The sequence below is a fragment of the Nipponia nippon genome, unplaced genomic scaffold, assembly GCF_047370975.1.
Source record: "Nipponia nippon isolate SJK-2023a ecotype South Korea unplaced genomic scaffold, ASM4737097v1 scaffold_3, whole genome shotgun sequence".
Lineage (NCBI taxonomy): Eukaryota > Metazoa > Chordata > Aves > Pelecaniformes > Threskiornithidae > Nipponia > Nipponia nippon.
In genome coordinates this window covers 76,278,134-76,293,115 of record NW_028262347.1, presented here as the reverse complement: position 1 = coordinate 76,293,115, position 14,982 = coordinate 76,278,134, and the positions used below count along the sequence as shown (strand labels likewise).

At 39.0% G+C, this 14,982-nt stretch overlaps 1 protein-coding gene across 6 annotated transcripts in view; it reads right to left on the bottom strand.

The window, feature by feature from the left end:
* Window positions 1-13,805, bottom strand: part of BMAL2 (basic helix-loop-helix ARNT like 2) — a 38,798-nt gene extending 24,993 nt beyond the window's left edge. For 5 of the 6 annotated variants that reach the window (XR_015706404.1, XR_015706401.1, XR_015706402.1 and 2 more), the window contains exons 1-4: window positions 13,594-13,805; window positions 4,940-5,084; window positions 3,598-3,633; window positions 392-430 (exon numbers count right to left, since the gene is read on the bottom strand). Coding sequence is in view for 2 of the 6 variants with exons in the window: in XM_087765025.1 (XP_087621151.1) it covers window positions 392-430; window positions 3,598-3,633; window positions 4,940-5,084; window positions 13,594-13,654 (281 nt within the window). In the remaining 4 variants the exon portion in view is untranslated. The remainder of the gene's footprint in view (window positions 1-391; window positions 431-3,597; window positions 3,634-4,939; window positions 5,085-13,593) is intronic. The other variant, XM_087765026.1, reaches the window with a different exon arrangement.
* Window positions 13,806-14,982: the final 1,177 nt, after the last annotated feature.

The window sequence follows — 14,982 nt, the reverse complement described above, 5'->3', positions numbered from 1 at the left end:
GCTGAATTCATTTTCATGTGGGATAAATTTTAAATACCTCGAAGTGTAGACAAATCTAGAAAAAACAATTCTCAAATTCATACAGACTGAGGATCAGCTCCTCCCTTTATACACAACTTGAGCGTACTGCATTTAATTCTCACCTTGAAAATTCTAACCTCAGGTTTTTGCTAAGCCATCTGAGATATTCTGCAACACAACTTTCATTAAAATTAGTAGAAAATAAAATCCTCAAGGAGGCTCTAAAAATTACTATATATTTAGGGGAAAAAAGGAAAAGTTTACTGTTAAATATTTGACAGTTTTAATGAACGTTACCCCCAAACTCATATTTTACTGTTGTGAATGCTAGTATTTACTAGCAAAATGTACTTTTATTGTAAATTAGTACCTGAAATCTTTTATTTTAACATGTTCTTCATCTTCACTCCTAGGGGAAAACAAGATATAGTTTTACATTGCATATTTAATACTCGGCACTTCTTTTCTCCCATGAATTCAAAAAGATACAGAAAATGCTACAAATTTACTATGGCTTTAACAAAAGTATACCCACAAAAATACCTAATACAGAAATGAGCTAGCAAGTGATGCATAATAAAAAGAGACCAAAGCGTAACTTCCAATATTCATAGTTATGTGAACATATCATGGGGATATTTCATAATTATGGGGCTATTTCTACCCTGAAGAAAACAAAATTAATGGAACATTCAAATAACTTAAGTCCAGGCTTGATTTTTTTTTTTTTAAATTTAAAAATTTACAAGAGACATCATCTATTCATATTTTTATTTCCAAAATCTCATTGCCAAAAGATGAAAAAAGTAACCCTAGCCTAGGCTGGGCCTAAAATACACTTTAATTCCTCACGGTCAGAAAAAGTAAAAATTGAGTATTTTCCCATACCATACATCAATGACTGGAAAGTCTATGTAATACAATTGTTAATTAAAGACAATCATAGTGTCTGTATCATGACAAATACTTGGCAGCAGGAATATATAAAGGGCGATTCAAACAAGGGCAATGATCTTTTTTTGTCCCTAAGATCACTGTATGCTTCACCACCACCTATTAACAATTTCAGAACATGGCCTAATAGGTATCTTGCTAATTCAGTATGAGCGATTTGGTACTTGCAGAGAGGTTGTTCCCATACAAATACTGGCTACTATTTTCTTTAAAAGAAAAACGTACGCAAATATTTTTAATCTTTCTACAGCGGTTCTTTGGGTTTTTTTAATTTGGCAGTGAAAACATCTCATGCAGTACTCTAAAGTCCATTCCAGAGGAGAGACCTGCTAGCCTATGAAGAGGCTAGAGCCATTTTAGAAGAGGCATATGTTGTACCAGAAGGATTATAAGGAGACAGGCCAGTAAGTCAGCAGCTGTTTCCTATAAGGAAACGGAAGTAGGAGGACAGTTGGAGATTACAGCTTTAGGAAAGACCTCAAAAGCTGCTTCCACCTGTAACTAAGCACTGACCCCAGCAAGGATCCAGCAGCCTAAGCCAAATTAACACACAATTCAGAGATCCAGCTCTTCAACCTGAGATTTCACTGGAACCTAGGAATCTTCTAGACAGTCTGGTAAACGCAAGCACAGGAGTAGGTTGGGCTCACAAGACCCTAGGACTTTTCTTCAGTGAAACTGTTTCAGATTTAGACGAGTTAGCAATAACTAATATTTTTCTTTCATTTTAAAAGACACGTTTACCAGAAATGTGCATATACTATGAACTCCAACAGAAATTACATTGTCTAACCATAAGAGAAGAGGCAAGGGGGAGCCGGACCAACTGCAATGCAGCATGTGGCCTATTAACTAACTCTCCTTCTCCCTCAGGAGCTCCACTTGGGGAAGAAACTAGAACAAATTTGCTACTCAAGCAATCAGTCACAGCCTTAAATGGATTTATATAGCCTCTGTCCTAACAGCTGTGTTGTTACCGATATAAATAGCTAGAATAAAACTACCTTGACTACATGAACATAGGGTGACATTCTACCTCATGACTATAATGTAGGTATACTTAATTAGTACTAGAAAGAACAGAATGTGTATTAATCAGGAGAAAATAAAGAATACCACCTTTTCCTCTTTTTTCTCTATTGATTTATTAAACCTACTTCCCCATTTCTTCTAAAATGGAAGCAGAGGTTTTAAAGACAGAGGAGAAGTATTTTTATTCACACTTTTCCATCATGAGCACCGTGGAAAAAATTCACAAAGAAGCAAACAATTTATCCCCAAAGAAAGATTTTTATACTACCCAATAAGCCATGTAGCAAACACTGACTACCCTGCAGAAAAGGATCTGGGGGTGCTGGTTGACAGCAGGCGCAACATGAGTCAGCAGTGTGCCCTGGCAGCCAAGAGGGCAAACCGCACCCTGAGGTGCATCAAACACAGCATAACCAGCTGGTCAAAAGAGGTGATTATCCCGCTGTATTCAGTGTTGTTATGGCCTCCCCTTGAATACTGCGTGCAGTTCTGGGCCCCACAATTTAAGAAGGTTATTAAGGTACTTGAATGCATCCAGGAGGAGGGCAACAAAGCTGGTGAAAGGGCTGGAAGGCATGCCCTATGAGGAGCAGCTAAGGACTCTGCGTTTGTCTAGTTTGGAGAAAAGGAGGCTGAAGGGCGACATCATCGCTCTCTACAGCTTCCTGAGGAAGGGATGTGGAGAAGGAGGTGCTGATCTCTGCTCCCTGGTACCCAGCGACAGGAGGCAGGGGAATGGCTCAAAGCCGCGCCAGGGGAGTTTTAGACTGGACATTAAGAGGCATTTCTTTACCAAGAGGGTGGTCAAACACTGGCACAGGCTTCCTAGACAGGTGGTCAATGCTCCAAGCCTGTCAGCGTTTAAGAGGCATTCAGACAAGGCCCTTAACAACATGCTTTAACTTTTGGTCAGCCCTGAAGTGGTCAGGCAGTTGGACTAGATGATCATTGTAGGCCCTTTCCAACTGGAATATTCTATTCTATTCTATAAAAAAGAATTCTGCACAACTACATATAAACAAATATATTTTCTAAGTAAGGTAATCAGGTGCAGAAAAAAAAAATCACAAAAAAGAAATTGTAACTAATAACCATCCCATAACATATATACACAAAGAGTTTACTTATGCTGCACAGCCAATCTTGACTCTGGTTTCTCACCTTGTAATAGCATTAATTTAACATAGTTGTGGTAGTTCTATTTTAAAAAGCACTTGACAAGGTTAAAACAAACAAAGAATGTTTACATGCACCAGTCCTAGAACAGTATGAGACCTTTCCCTAGTCTCCTTATTTAACTGTTACTTTTCATTCATTACCATTCTTACCTTAACTTCAATACTAACAAGTCTGGTAAAGTTATAAGCAAGTCAGAGCGTCTTCTTAGAAAGAAATATCAGAAAACCTTAACATTGGATGGACCTATCCATCCTGTTAATTAGCTATATTTTTATCACCTTGTGCTGTACAAAGACCTGCCCTTAGACAAAGCATTCCTTAAGGCAAATCACACAGGTCATCTAGCCAAACAGGAAAATGTGACATGTTTATAGTACTGAAAACAGAAATGGATTCATTTATAAAAAGTACCTTTTCTGAGGATCACCATCAACTTCAACTGTATCCCTGCAGAAACAGGTAATAAAATGTAGTTTGAAGCACAAAAAGATGACTTGATATACCCAATGAAAAAAAGTCACAGAAAAATTTTAGTGGAGACCCCATTTGATAAGTTATTTTCAGCAAGAACATTAGTTTTTAGAAACTAATTACTAGTTCTTATAAAACAATACTTTTTCAATCAGTATTTCAACTTGGACATGAATTTTTTTTATGACAGAAGTTTCATGAAATCAGAGAGAGATCCAAACTTCAGGGAAATACTATTGATGAGCCAGCACTTTTACTGAACAGGTAAAAATCAACAAGTGCTACTGAAAAAGAATGGAGACTTTTTTTTCAGAAACTTATGTATTTCTGGACTTTTCAGTGACCTACAAGATACACTTGAATCTCCAAGTTGACAATTATATCAACATTCACAGTACAGCTACATTCTGTACTTCAATGGACTATATGTGAAAGAAGCAGTGATTAAAGAGAGTTGCTTTAATAATCACAAATACATGTAAATTTCCTACTTCCCCGCCTTTTTTAAAGGTGGATTTTCCACGCTAGTTTGGAGATACTTGTAATGGACCAGATCTGCAGGCTGACTTGTGTCCCTTACTTCTGGCTGATTAATATAGCTTTGAATAGAACACTTTTTAAAAAAATATTTTTCTATGTAAATGATTATTTGGTTAACTGGCATCTGCTTGGCAGTTACAAAACCGGAGAAAACAGTAGTAGTATCATCTCAGTAGTCAAGTATGACCCACTTAAAAAGACTGAGTACTACTGTAGGACAGTCCTCATTTTTAGGTCACAGGTCTGTCTGGACATTTAAGTAAATGGCTGCCCCGGTCACTGAAGAAGCAGTTCTGATTCTGCAGTTCTAGATAAAAGAGCTTAACTAGTAATCTTGTTTCACGCTTTAAGGTGATATTCTAGTGTGCACTTGTGAGACTTCAAGCAACTTAATAACAATTTACTGCAAAGAGAACTTGCCTTTACTAGCAGGCAAAGAAGGAGAAAAAAAAAAAAAAGAAAGAAAAGTTAGGATTGAAATTTCAGCATTAGAGACACATTACCTAGACACTTCAGGCCAGCAAATGGCATTATAGAATTCTACATACATGCCTTAGATTTAAGGATTATTTTTTTTTCTATTTTTAGTAACTCAGGACTGTCAAAGAACGCATTTGGAAGAAATTGTAATAAATAATGGTAATAAAAATAGGAAAGAGGATTAGACAGTTACCATGTTGCATAAGTAACAGATGAATGTATCAAATTTATGTTGAGACACATACACAATCAGTTTACTTACTGGTTATCAGAATCACTTCCCTTGCGCTTCCTTGGAATCTCAGCCACAGAAGTGTTGAAAGAAGCGGTAGCAGGCTTAGTTATTGCATTCACGAAGCCGGGGACTCCAGAAGCAATGCATGGGTTTCCATCTATTGAGAAATTATCTGTGAATGAGAAAAAGCACTCAGTGTCCAGTAAGAGCTATCATCATGTATCCATTCCGATGTTCATTTGGAAAAAAAAAAAATTGTCCATGGGTGGCTTCTATGCCTCTGAGATAAAAAACATAAAGGTTGCACTGCTACAACCTAAGTACAGAAAAGAGTATATTGTCTTCCCACAGTCCTGTTAAAGCTCTCATCAACCCAATCAATACACCAATGCAATATAAAATACACCTATTCTCCTCCTTACACAATCTTCGCAGACTACACTTAAATTCCCCAGCACCTCAAACATCCTGCTGCAAAATCACAAGATGTGGCATTAGTTAGCAGATCAAAATATTGCAACTAACACTAAATTAAACTAAAAGAATATACAGTGAACTATGTTTTTTAAACAAGCTGGACATCCAAAAAAAATGAAAGTTTGCCATAACTATGTTTCTGACATAAAATCTACAATTACACATAATGTTAGTCATGTAAATCGGAAGAGTCTTGAAAGCTTATCAAGTTCTACCTCAAAGTTCCCTTCACAATTCTCCTCTCAAGGAAAACTGCTTTGTTTCTGGGTGGGACAGAAAAGTCACAAGCCAAAATAATCCTAGCAACCTACTGGGAAAAGAAAACAGTCTCAAGGAATCTAGGCACTATTACACTTTTTCCTATATCAGTGCAAAGCTATCACAAAGAATCACCTAGCTGATGTTTAGGTACAGAATCAAAATTAACTCTGTTTCAGCAAATGTAGGCACTCCTTTAGGCTTCATGTGCCAGTAAGTAAAGTATCCTGTGTGATACATCTAAGAACAATAAAGAATTATCTCCATGAAGGGACAGATGAGGGGTTGGGAGAGGTCATTTAAGGAACTGAGCATCTCCTACTTTTAGCAGGAGGCAAAACCCAAGATGAGTACTTTTAAAATACAGCAGGAAGAAAACCTGGATACTTTATTGCAAGCTTGCTTTTTTTTTTTTAGCATCTGTGCTGTCTGTAAGCGATAGGTAAAAATGTGTAAAAAGAACGATATACAGTGTATGTTCTTTTCCTCTTAGGTGTAAGCACATCTTTCACCAGAAAAATTACCTTGTAGGTCCTCATTTTCTGTTGAAATATGACTCTGGAGAGTTAAATGAAAATAGGCTAATACTTGAACAACAGCTTGCCTGGTCTTCCACTAATCCTCTCTCTCCCAAGTCAGACTACACAGAGTCAGCCCCTGTTTTATTTTAGAAAGCTCTTTAACTCATTAAGTCACAGAGGAAGTTCCAAAAAGAGAGGTGGAAACTCAAAGAATCAATAAATACTTGACAAATAAGTAACAGTCTTTGGGCATCTGCAACAGAAAGAAAATTTGGTTTCTTCAAATACACAACATATTCAAGTTAGGGATATTAAAAATACGTTAAAAGAAATTACATCATAAATACTACAAGGGGAGAAATGGTAGATGTTTGAAATACTTTTATGATTATTCATCACTTCATAATAATCTCATTTTATATTTCTACTATAAATTCGTGCAATTATAAAACAAACAAAAAACCCCACAATTCCAAAGGAACTCTTTATTAATAAAGACTAGTTTTAATTCACTTAAGTCATAGCAGCCTATAATTACTAGATTAAGTTATTAAGGAAAATCATACTTCATGAATATTCATGAAAGAGTACATACTAAACAGAAACCTATATGTATCAAAGACAAGAATGCCTTCAGCACAACAGATCCTTTCATCCTGGAACAAAGCAGGACAGAGCAGACCCACTGACCTAAATTCTCCTTTGCACACAGATGGCCAGCCTGCTTCCTAAACCACTTCCCCTTAAAGAAACAAAACAAAATGCATCATTTACAGCTTTTCCGATTTATCCTTCATATTATCAAAATAACTATTTTTTCCTCACAATCAAGCAACAAATTCTGAATACTCCACTTATCTCCTCTACATTTCCTAACAACACCCTTTTTTTCTTAACTAAGAAAACAAAAAATGTTTAGATTATCAGCAAAAATGACCTATTAAGAATGTCTACATTACAATTTTTAGGTGATAAATTGAATCCTAAATACTATCACTGTGACAAACTAAATGCCATGTTAAATGCCATCTAACTAAATGCCAGTAAGATAGCTGGTTGATCTTAGACAAAAATATAAGGTTAAGAATCTGTACTGATCCCTGACATGTACAGCATGCAGCATATAATATTTACATATATTCTTTAAGATTCTCAAAAAAGCCCAACCCAAACCAAAACAAACCCCAAAAAACAAAAACAATGCAAAAAGAAAACAAAAAAGAGAAATAAATTTAAAGCTCCAGAACTACCAAACTTAGCAGAAAAGTAATTATTTGGAATTTAACAGACAAGAGCAAATAGTTTTAATACCTACTGAACAAGCAGCAGACAGAAACAGTTCATAAAGCTAAGTCAGCTTTGAGAAGTCAGTAAGAGTGCTTTAAAATAATCTCTTAGGGCTTTTTAATAGCTACCATTATGATACTAGGTGATTTCAAGGTGCTTACTCTCTCCCTGAAGAGTGTCTTAACCTCGTGTAGTCTATGATGAGAGATTTTTTTACTTCTCCGGCTATACCACTTTGGGAGAGCGGGATAAAGAACTTAAAAATCTTTGGGTTCACAAAGAGAATGAGCTAAAATGCACCCCAATAACCAGGGCGTACTTCTATGATAGGAAAAAGCTGGATTCTTACCCTTCATTTGTGCACCTGGCTGAATTTCTTATATTTTCAATTTTTGTGAACATTTTCATACCATTAACATCAAAACCAAACACCCCTAAGAACATATGAAGCAAAACTAAATGTTTCCCAATTTCATAGCACTCTTGCTTCATGAAAAATAATATCCAGAAAGACCATTCTTTATTACAAGTTTATGTTCCTGGAAAACTGAAATCATTAGTCAATTTTTAAACTACTAGAAACAGTTTACTACAACTAGATATTTTGTTTTACTACCCCAAAGGCTATTACTTACACTAGTCTGGTTTGCAAGTGAAATAAAATTCCAACTGAGAAATGGGGCTTTTTTAAAAAAACTTATTACTGTTCATTTCAAAGTTTTGCTAATGCCCTGGCATACTGATAACTGAATTTTAATGGTAAGTGAATAGTTCCTCAAATACATATGCCTATTTATGATCTATGTTTGGCTCTCAGTATTAAGCATATATGCTTATCTATATTAAAAATTACAAATAATTTAAAGCATATTATGCACATTAGGACAGATGAAAGTAATGCTGAAAAAACCCCCACTGTAACCATTCTCTCTGCGAAAAAACGAAGACCACCCAAATATTACAAACACACGATATGAAAAATAGCTCATTCCCAGTAAGTGTATCAGAAATAAAACCCTATTATTTTAACACTAACTTTAGTATATTTCATAATCAGGCAAACAAAGTATTTAAGGAATGGTTATCAATATATACAGTTCTCATCACATCAACATACAAGACCATACCCTACTGAACTACCACCTCTCTCATGTTTTCCCACAAGAAAAAAAAAAAATACAGTCCCCAAGGGGGTTGGCAAGGAAGTGAACAACTGCAAATGAGCTACATGGAACTACTGTTTAGGGGTGGGATATGAAGTAAAGACATACGAAATCAACCGTATTCCTGTGTTCAGCAAGGTTCTGTGTAAGTCACATGCAATGCATTAAGCAACAAGGCTTGGGAGACTCTACATTTTTCCTATTACTGACAATAATATTTTCTAAATGCATGCCACATTCCTGAGCTGTTTTCTCCACTAACAGTTTTAAGGTTTTCAGTTCCTAAACAAACACAATCTATTAGAAGAGGCTCATGGTCAAACTCCACCAGCCATTAAAAGGGGAGATTCATCTGAACAAATAAAGATGTCCACATCGGAACTAGCCATTCTAGTCCCTCTTGGAGGGAAGAAGACATTTCTAGGGTGATTCATCTCAACCTAAAATAGATTCCTACAGTTGGCTACATGAAATACAACATTTCTAGGGTGATTCATCTCAATCTAAAATAGATTCCTACAGTTGGTTAGATGAAATACAGTCCAAGAGTGCCTACCTCTATTCAGTAATTACACAAAGACCAAAGTAACTAGCTGAGACTTGTGTATCTACTCCGTAGATGTCCAAAGATAAGCGAGATGAATCCCACCCAAGGTGGCTATAGAACTATCTTGCGATTCTTAAAATGTAACAGCCACAGACAGCACCTGTTTGTGTCACATGCAACAAGTTTAAGCCCAAGACAGTCTTTCAAAATTACTGCCGTAATTACGCACTACCACCTCATGACCCACTCACCCCCCCATGAAAGGTTAGCTTTTCTGGCTAGGTTTACTCCTCGTAGGCTTTCCTAAAATATTATTTAGTACTAAAACATTATTTTGACTTTCTAGAATCATTAAAAGGAAATCATACAGGATACACATAAGCACTCCAAAAATCAGCAGAAAAATACAAGTCATGTAGTTTTTAATAAATAAATAAATAAGCTGTCAGTCAGCCCTCATTTAGACAGTTTAAAAAAGAACATCTAAATCCATCCATCAAGATATTACAGTAAAATATGCTTGAAACAAAATGTCAATGAATAAATACATTTATAAAACTTATGGGTGGCACTCTTCATAGTCTGTGAATAAATGTACACACCAGACTTGGAGAAATGTCGCAGCTCTGCAGCTGCTTAAGTTAACAATGTGGTAACGCTGGCACAACCTTTCTAAGAATAAGAAGGCACTTTCAATACAGCTTCCTATTTTGAAACACTTTCTGGCAGAAGGAAAGAAGAAGAAATAAGCTGCTTTGAATTGAAATTTCTAAGACCACAGATGCCAGAGACTATTAAAATGTGTATTTTCCAAATGTATGTTCCTGGCATGCACAAAAACATTTAGCTAGAAATTCAAGCTTTGACAAGTTTAAAGAAGTCAAAATTATGTCAGAAGTGACCGCAGTTCAAGTGGCACATAAGAGTTCTTTAGTCTAACTAGGTGAGTTATTAAAATTGAAATCTACTCACACAAGCTATTAGGCTATGTCTACAGTAGTCAATACAATGGCATAACAGCCACAGATCAGTAGAGAGAAGCAGCTGGTGCAGAAGCCCCTGTTTCTAATTTGTAAGTAGTTCAGGGAGCTTACACTAAATCACGTTTAGTCTGGTTCACTGGGCCAAAAATCCTTACAATTCATGTGTTTTAAAGCTGTCTGAGAACAAACCACTGGTTCAGCCCCTTATGTTTGGAGTAGGAGTATGTTTGGTATGTGCCTGGAGTAGCATTAACCTTGCTACAATAAAATTCTAGTTTAGTTTCTTTTGAAAGGAGTTCAGTTCATTTATACCAAAACTGCTCTGCAAACCAAACCAATGAGCAGTAAGTGGGGATGATGGGATTCAATTCAAACCAATGCTATTGCTCTGTACCGAAACGCTAATGTGCACACAGCCTCTGAGTACTTACTTGATTTCAGGGTCTCAGACTAAAGTCGTTAGGAGTGCAGTCACACAAAGAAGCAGAGATATATAGAACCATACAAATCTAGGCACACAAGCAACCTAAATTTTCTAAACTGAGGTACTACCAAAGACGTCAAGTTGGATTCTTAAGTTTTGTCACAATTAACACACTTTTTTTTTTTTATGATATGTCTCTGATTACCTAAGCAATTACAACATATCTATCTATACATGCAGCACACACACAGGATAGCTATTGAGTCAAATAATCTCAAATAACTCCATAGCAAAATAAAACAATTTACATGACATACAGTCATTTTTCTAAAATTATTTTAATGAATTCTTACTGCAGATTTTCATGAGAGAATGAGAAAACTATACCTATATCCTACACACAGAGAGTACTGTATGAGGAAGGAAGTTGCAGGTGCTGCGATATGCATCACTTTACAGGTCCTGCAGATCTGAACAGCTATAAAACAAAGAACCGTATTTTCTAAACAGGGGTGAGAGTTGTACTAAATATTCTTTTTATTTATTTATTTTAGAGCTTTAAAATAGGCCATGAAAAGCATCTTCAAACTAGTTACAGCAAGTCTGGCATCCAGATCATAGCCCACAGTATCTCTCATTAAAAGTTGGGGGCAACAATTTTCATTGCAATTATGTTGTGAAAAAGTAGAAATGTACTGTCTAAAACAGGGGTTTTTTTCCCCCCAAATTTTGTAAGCATGTGTAATGCCGGAGCAAGATACAGAGGCTTCAGTAATGAAACCATCTTATGAACAACACTATACAGAGAATAAACTCTTATAGGTTAACTTAAGAACACTGGATTTGTTTTTAATATCTCAAAATGATGAAAGGAAAAATTATAATATCCTGAATTACAGAAACTTAAATCAAACATTAACATAGGCAACTGATTACTTTCTGCATCTATTTTTACTTATTTTCACCACTCAGAAGTAGTCAATAATCACAACTTACCAATTAAATAACACATTTACTTAATAGATTTCAAACACCAAATATTTGGCCAAACCTATTAGTGTATTAAAAAGTATGACTATAACTAGCTAATGAAAAGATACTACACAAGCCCTTGAAAGGCTACCCTGCTTTCCCAGTTACTTTCAGGCTCAAACCAGGTCGCTGATAGAAATCGAGAGTCTCGTATATCGTAGTTCATTACTGAAAAAAAAAAAACCAAACCAAACTCTCCAATCGTATACTGCTAAAGGAACAGAGGGTAGCTCTTTTCTTATAAGATTTTGATTCATATTATTGTAAAATGCTGATTCCCATCCAGTCAGCTGCAGAACTTCTGTTGTTTTAGTTGGTCTTGGGGTCCAAACAGGGAACATTCAACAGAGTATTCACAATGATTCACTTCCCACAATCCTCCACCAAATTATTTCTTACAATGAATCTGAGTCTTAGCTGATGTGAACTGTCCAGTTTAGAGTTTGTTTTTCATAATGTGCAAGTATACCAACAATAACCTGTACACTCAAGTGAAAAAAACTATTAAGCAGCTAACGTTAGTGTGGATCTATTCCACAGAAATTAAGATACTTTTATCTTTAAAAAAAAATTAATAGAAAAACCCTGTTACTTCAAAGTCTGTTAGAAGAATAGGTATAAACATGGGTAATAAAAGAAACCAGGGAGGGGGGTTTCTTTCACAATAAAACATGAAAGCCTATGGTTCATTGCTTTCCCAAATCTATTTGTAAATGGAAACGTCCGCATATTTGGGGTTTTCTTTATTTTGATTATTTCCTTTCCTTACAGTATGCGCATAATATAGAAACAATAAATCCTTGTTTTAAGCACAATTTAACATACTGCAAAAACTCCACAAAAAAACCCACCCAAAACCCCACTTTGTTTTCAAACACTACATTACTTGCTACAAAATTATACCAATATTTAAACAATCAAGCAGCAGAGACAGAACAAGGCCAATTATTCTAGACAACCAGGATCCCCATATCAATTAAAACACACATAACCCAAAAGACGTTTAGAAAACAACAACTACTAAACCTAGAAGAATTGGTGCTAACTAAACAGAACTGCAATGATGACTTAGGAGGGCTTTGCTCACTTCTGTTTTTCAAAACCCCGTGCAAAACACTTCTTTCTCCTCGGAGAGGGGAAGCAACATAGTTCAAAACAGGAGGAGCAGGAACAGCTGCTGGTGGTTTACAACTAGCCGTGTTTTAGTACCAGAAACTTATGATTAAGAACAAGGAAGGAATATCAAACCTTGGTCACCACACAGCGTGGGCATGCACGCACACACACGCGCACAGAAACCAAAATCACTGTACCTAAAATACTAAATTATGTTTGCATACAGAAAATCATACTAGCGTATTAGGAAGACATAAAACGACTAAGTGTGTATCAGTACACTACATACTAAGTTAAAAAAAATTTTTTTTTTTTTAGTCCACATCACATCAGTACGATGACACATCTATAACAGCAATAAACAGAAGCACAGACTGCACATTATACTGGGGATTTCTCTGTAAGTGCACAATATAACGCCGTTGCATCCACCCCTGTCTACCTTTACGGAACTTCAATGGGAGAAAGGAGTTAGCAGCGTCCAGGTCACACTTCGGGCCAGCGTGCGTAGAGACCACAGAGTGAGTTAAAAAAAGAAAACAACCCACCACCACCACAGAGTGACACTGGGAACGTGACTGGACCGAAGTGCCCTCACAGAAAGGCTATACCCCAAGACGGCCGCGCACAGCCTGGAGACCCGCACCCCTGCCCCGGTACCGCGGGCACCAGCCTCACAGTCACGCAGGGCTCGCTCGTGCCACATCACGGAGGCAGGCAGGCAGACAGACAGACAGACCCCACCCGTACCCACGCTCGCCCCACACACACACAGTGCAACGCACCACCCGCAGCCGTTACAGCGGGGCGGGGGGCACCCAGCCGCCGCCCGCCAACGGCTGCCCCCCCGACGGCCCCCTTCCCGGCCCCCACCTTCAGTGGCCCGCCGCTCCTCCTCGGCCCCCTCGGCGCTTCCCGCTCCTGCCTCGGCCATGGCGGGCGGCCCCTGCCCCGCTCCACAGCGCCCCCGGCACCGGCGGCATGCAGGAGGCGAACTAAGGTGAGGAGAAACAGCCCGTCCTGCCGGCCCGGGGGAGGGCTCACAGGCGCCCCGACAGCCGCTCCCCTCCTTCACTGGCGCCGCCTCAGCGGCGCCGCCACCGCCGCCGTCCCCCCGCCCGCCCGGCCGGCGGGACACTTCTCGCGAGATTTCGGGGCGCGCGTGAGCGGGGAGCGGCCAGTGTCCAACGGCTGCTGGCCGGGGGTGGCGGCAGGGCCCTCTTCCCGCCGCGCCGCGGGCTGGCGGCCTTCCCTCATCCCCGGACAGAGGAGGGCTGGAGGTGAAAGGTGGGAGACCCGCCAGGGCGGTCGTGGCGGTTGGACAGGCCACGCTGCACCACGCCAGCCGTGCTGCATACATGGTGGAAGTGCCCCTGCTCCCTCCTGCCGTATGGGAGAGACAGGTTAGGCGCGGGCCACTTCTGACCTTTGCAGTGCGGGAAAAATCCCCAAGTCGCTTTGCCTTGGCCTGCGTAGATGTTACACTGTGGCCAAGAAGGCCAATGGCATCCTGCCTTGTGTCAGGAATAGTGTGGCCAGCAGGACTAGGGGACCAGGGAGGTGATCGTCCCCCTGCACTTGGCACTGGTGAGGCTGCACCTCGAGTACTGTGTTCAGTTTTGGGTCCCTCACTTACAAGAAGGACATCGAGGTGCTGGAGCGTGTCCAAAGAAGGGCAACGAAGCTGGTGAAGGGTCTAGAGCACAAGTCTTATGAGGAGCGGCTGAGGGAGCTGGGGTTCTTTAGTCTGGAGAAGAGGAGGCTGAGGGGAGACCTTATCTACAACTACCTGAAAGGAGGTTGTAGTGAGGTGGGGGTCGGTCTCTTCTCCCTAGTAATGAAGGGATAGGATGGGAGGAAATGGCCTCAAGTTGCACCAGGGGAAGTTTAGGTTGGATATTAGGAAAAATTTCTTCACCCAAAGGGTTGTCAAGCACTGGAACAGGCTGCCCAGAGAAGTGGTTGAGTCCCCTTCCCTGGAGGTATTTAAAAGACGGGTAGATGTGGTGCTTGAGGACATGGTTTAGTGGTGGACTTGGCAGTGCTAGGTTAACGGTTGGACTCGATGATCTTAAGGGTCTTTTCCAACCTAAACGATGCTATGGTTCTATGATTCTGTTTTGTTATTTTCAGGGTGCTGTACAGAGGACACCTTCTCTGACGTAGAATCAGGATCTTGGAATGATTTTGGTTGGGAGAGGCCTTTTTGGGTCATCTGATCCAGTGTGTGGTCAGAGCAGGGCAGAGAACAGTCACACGTAT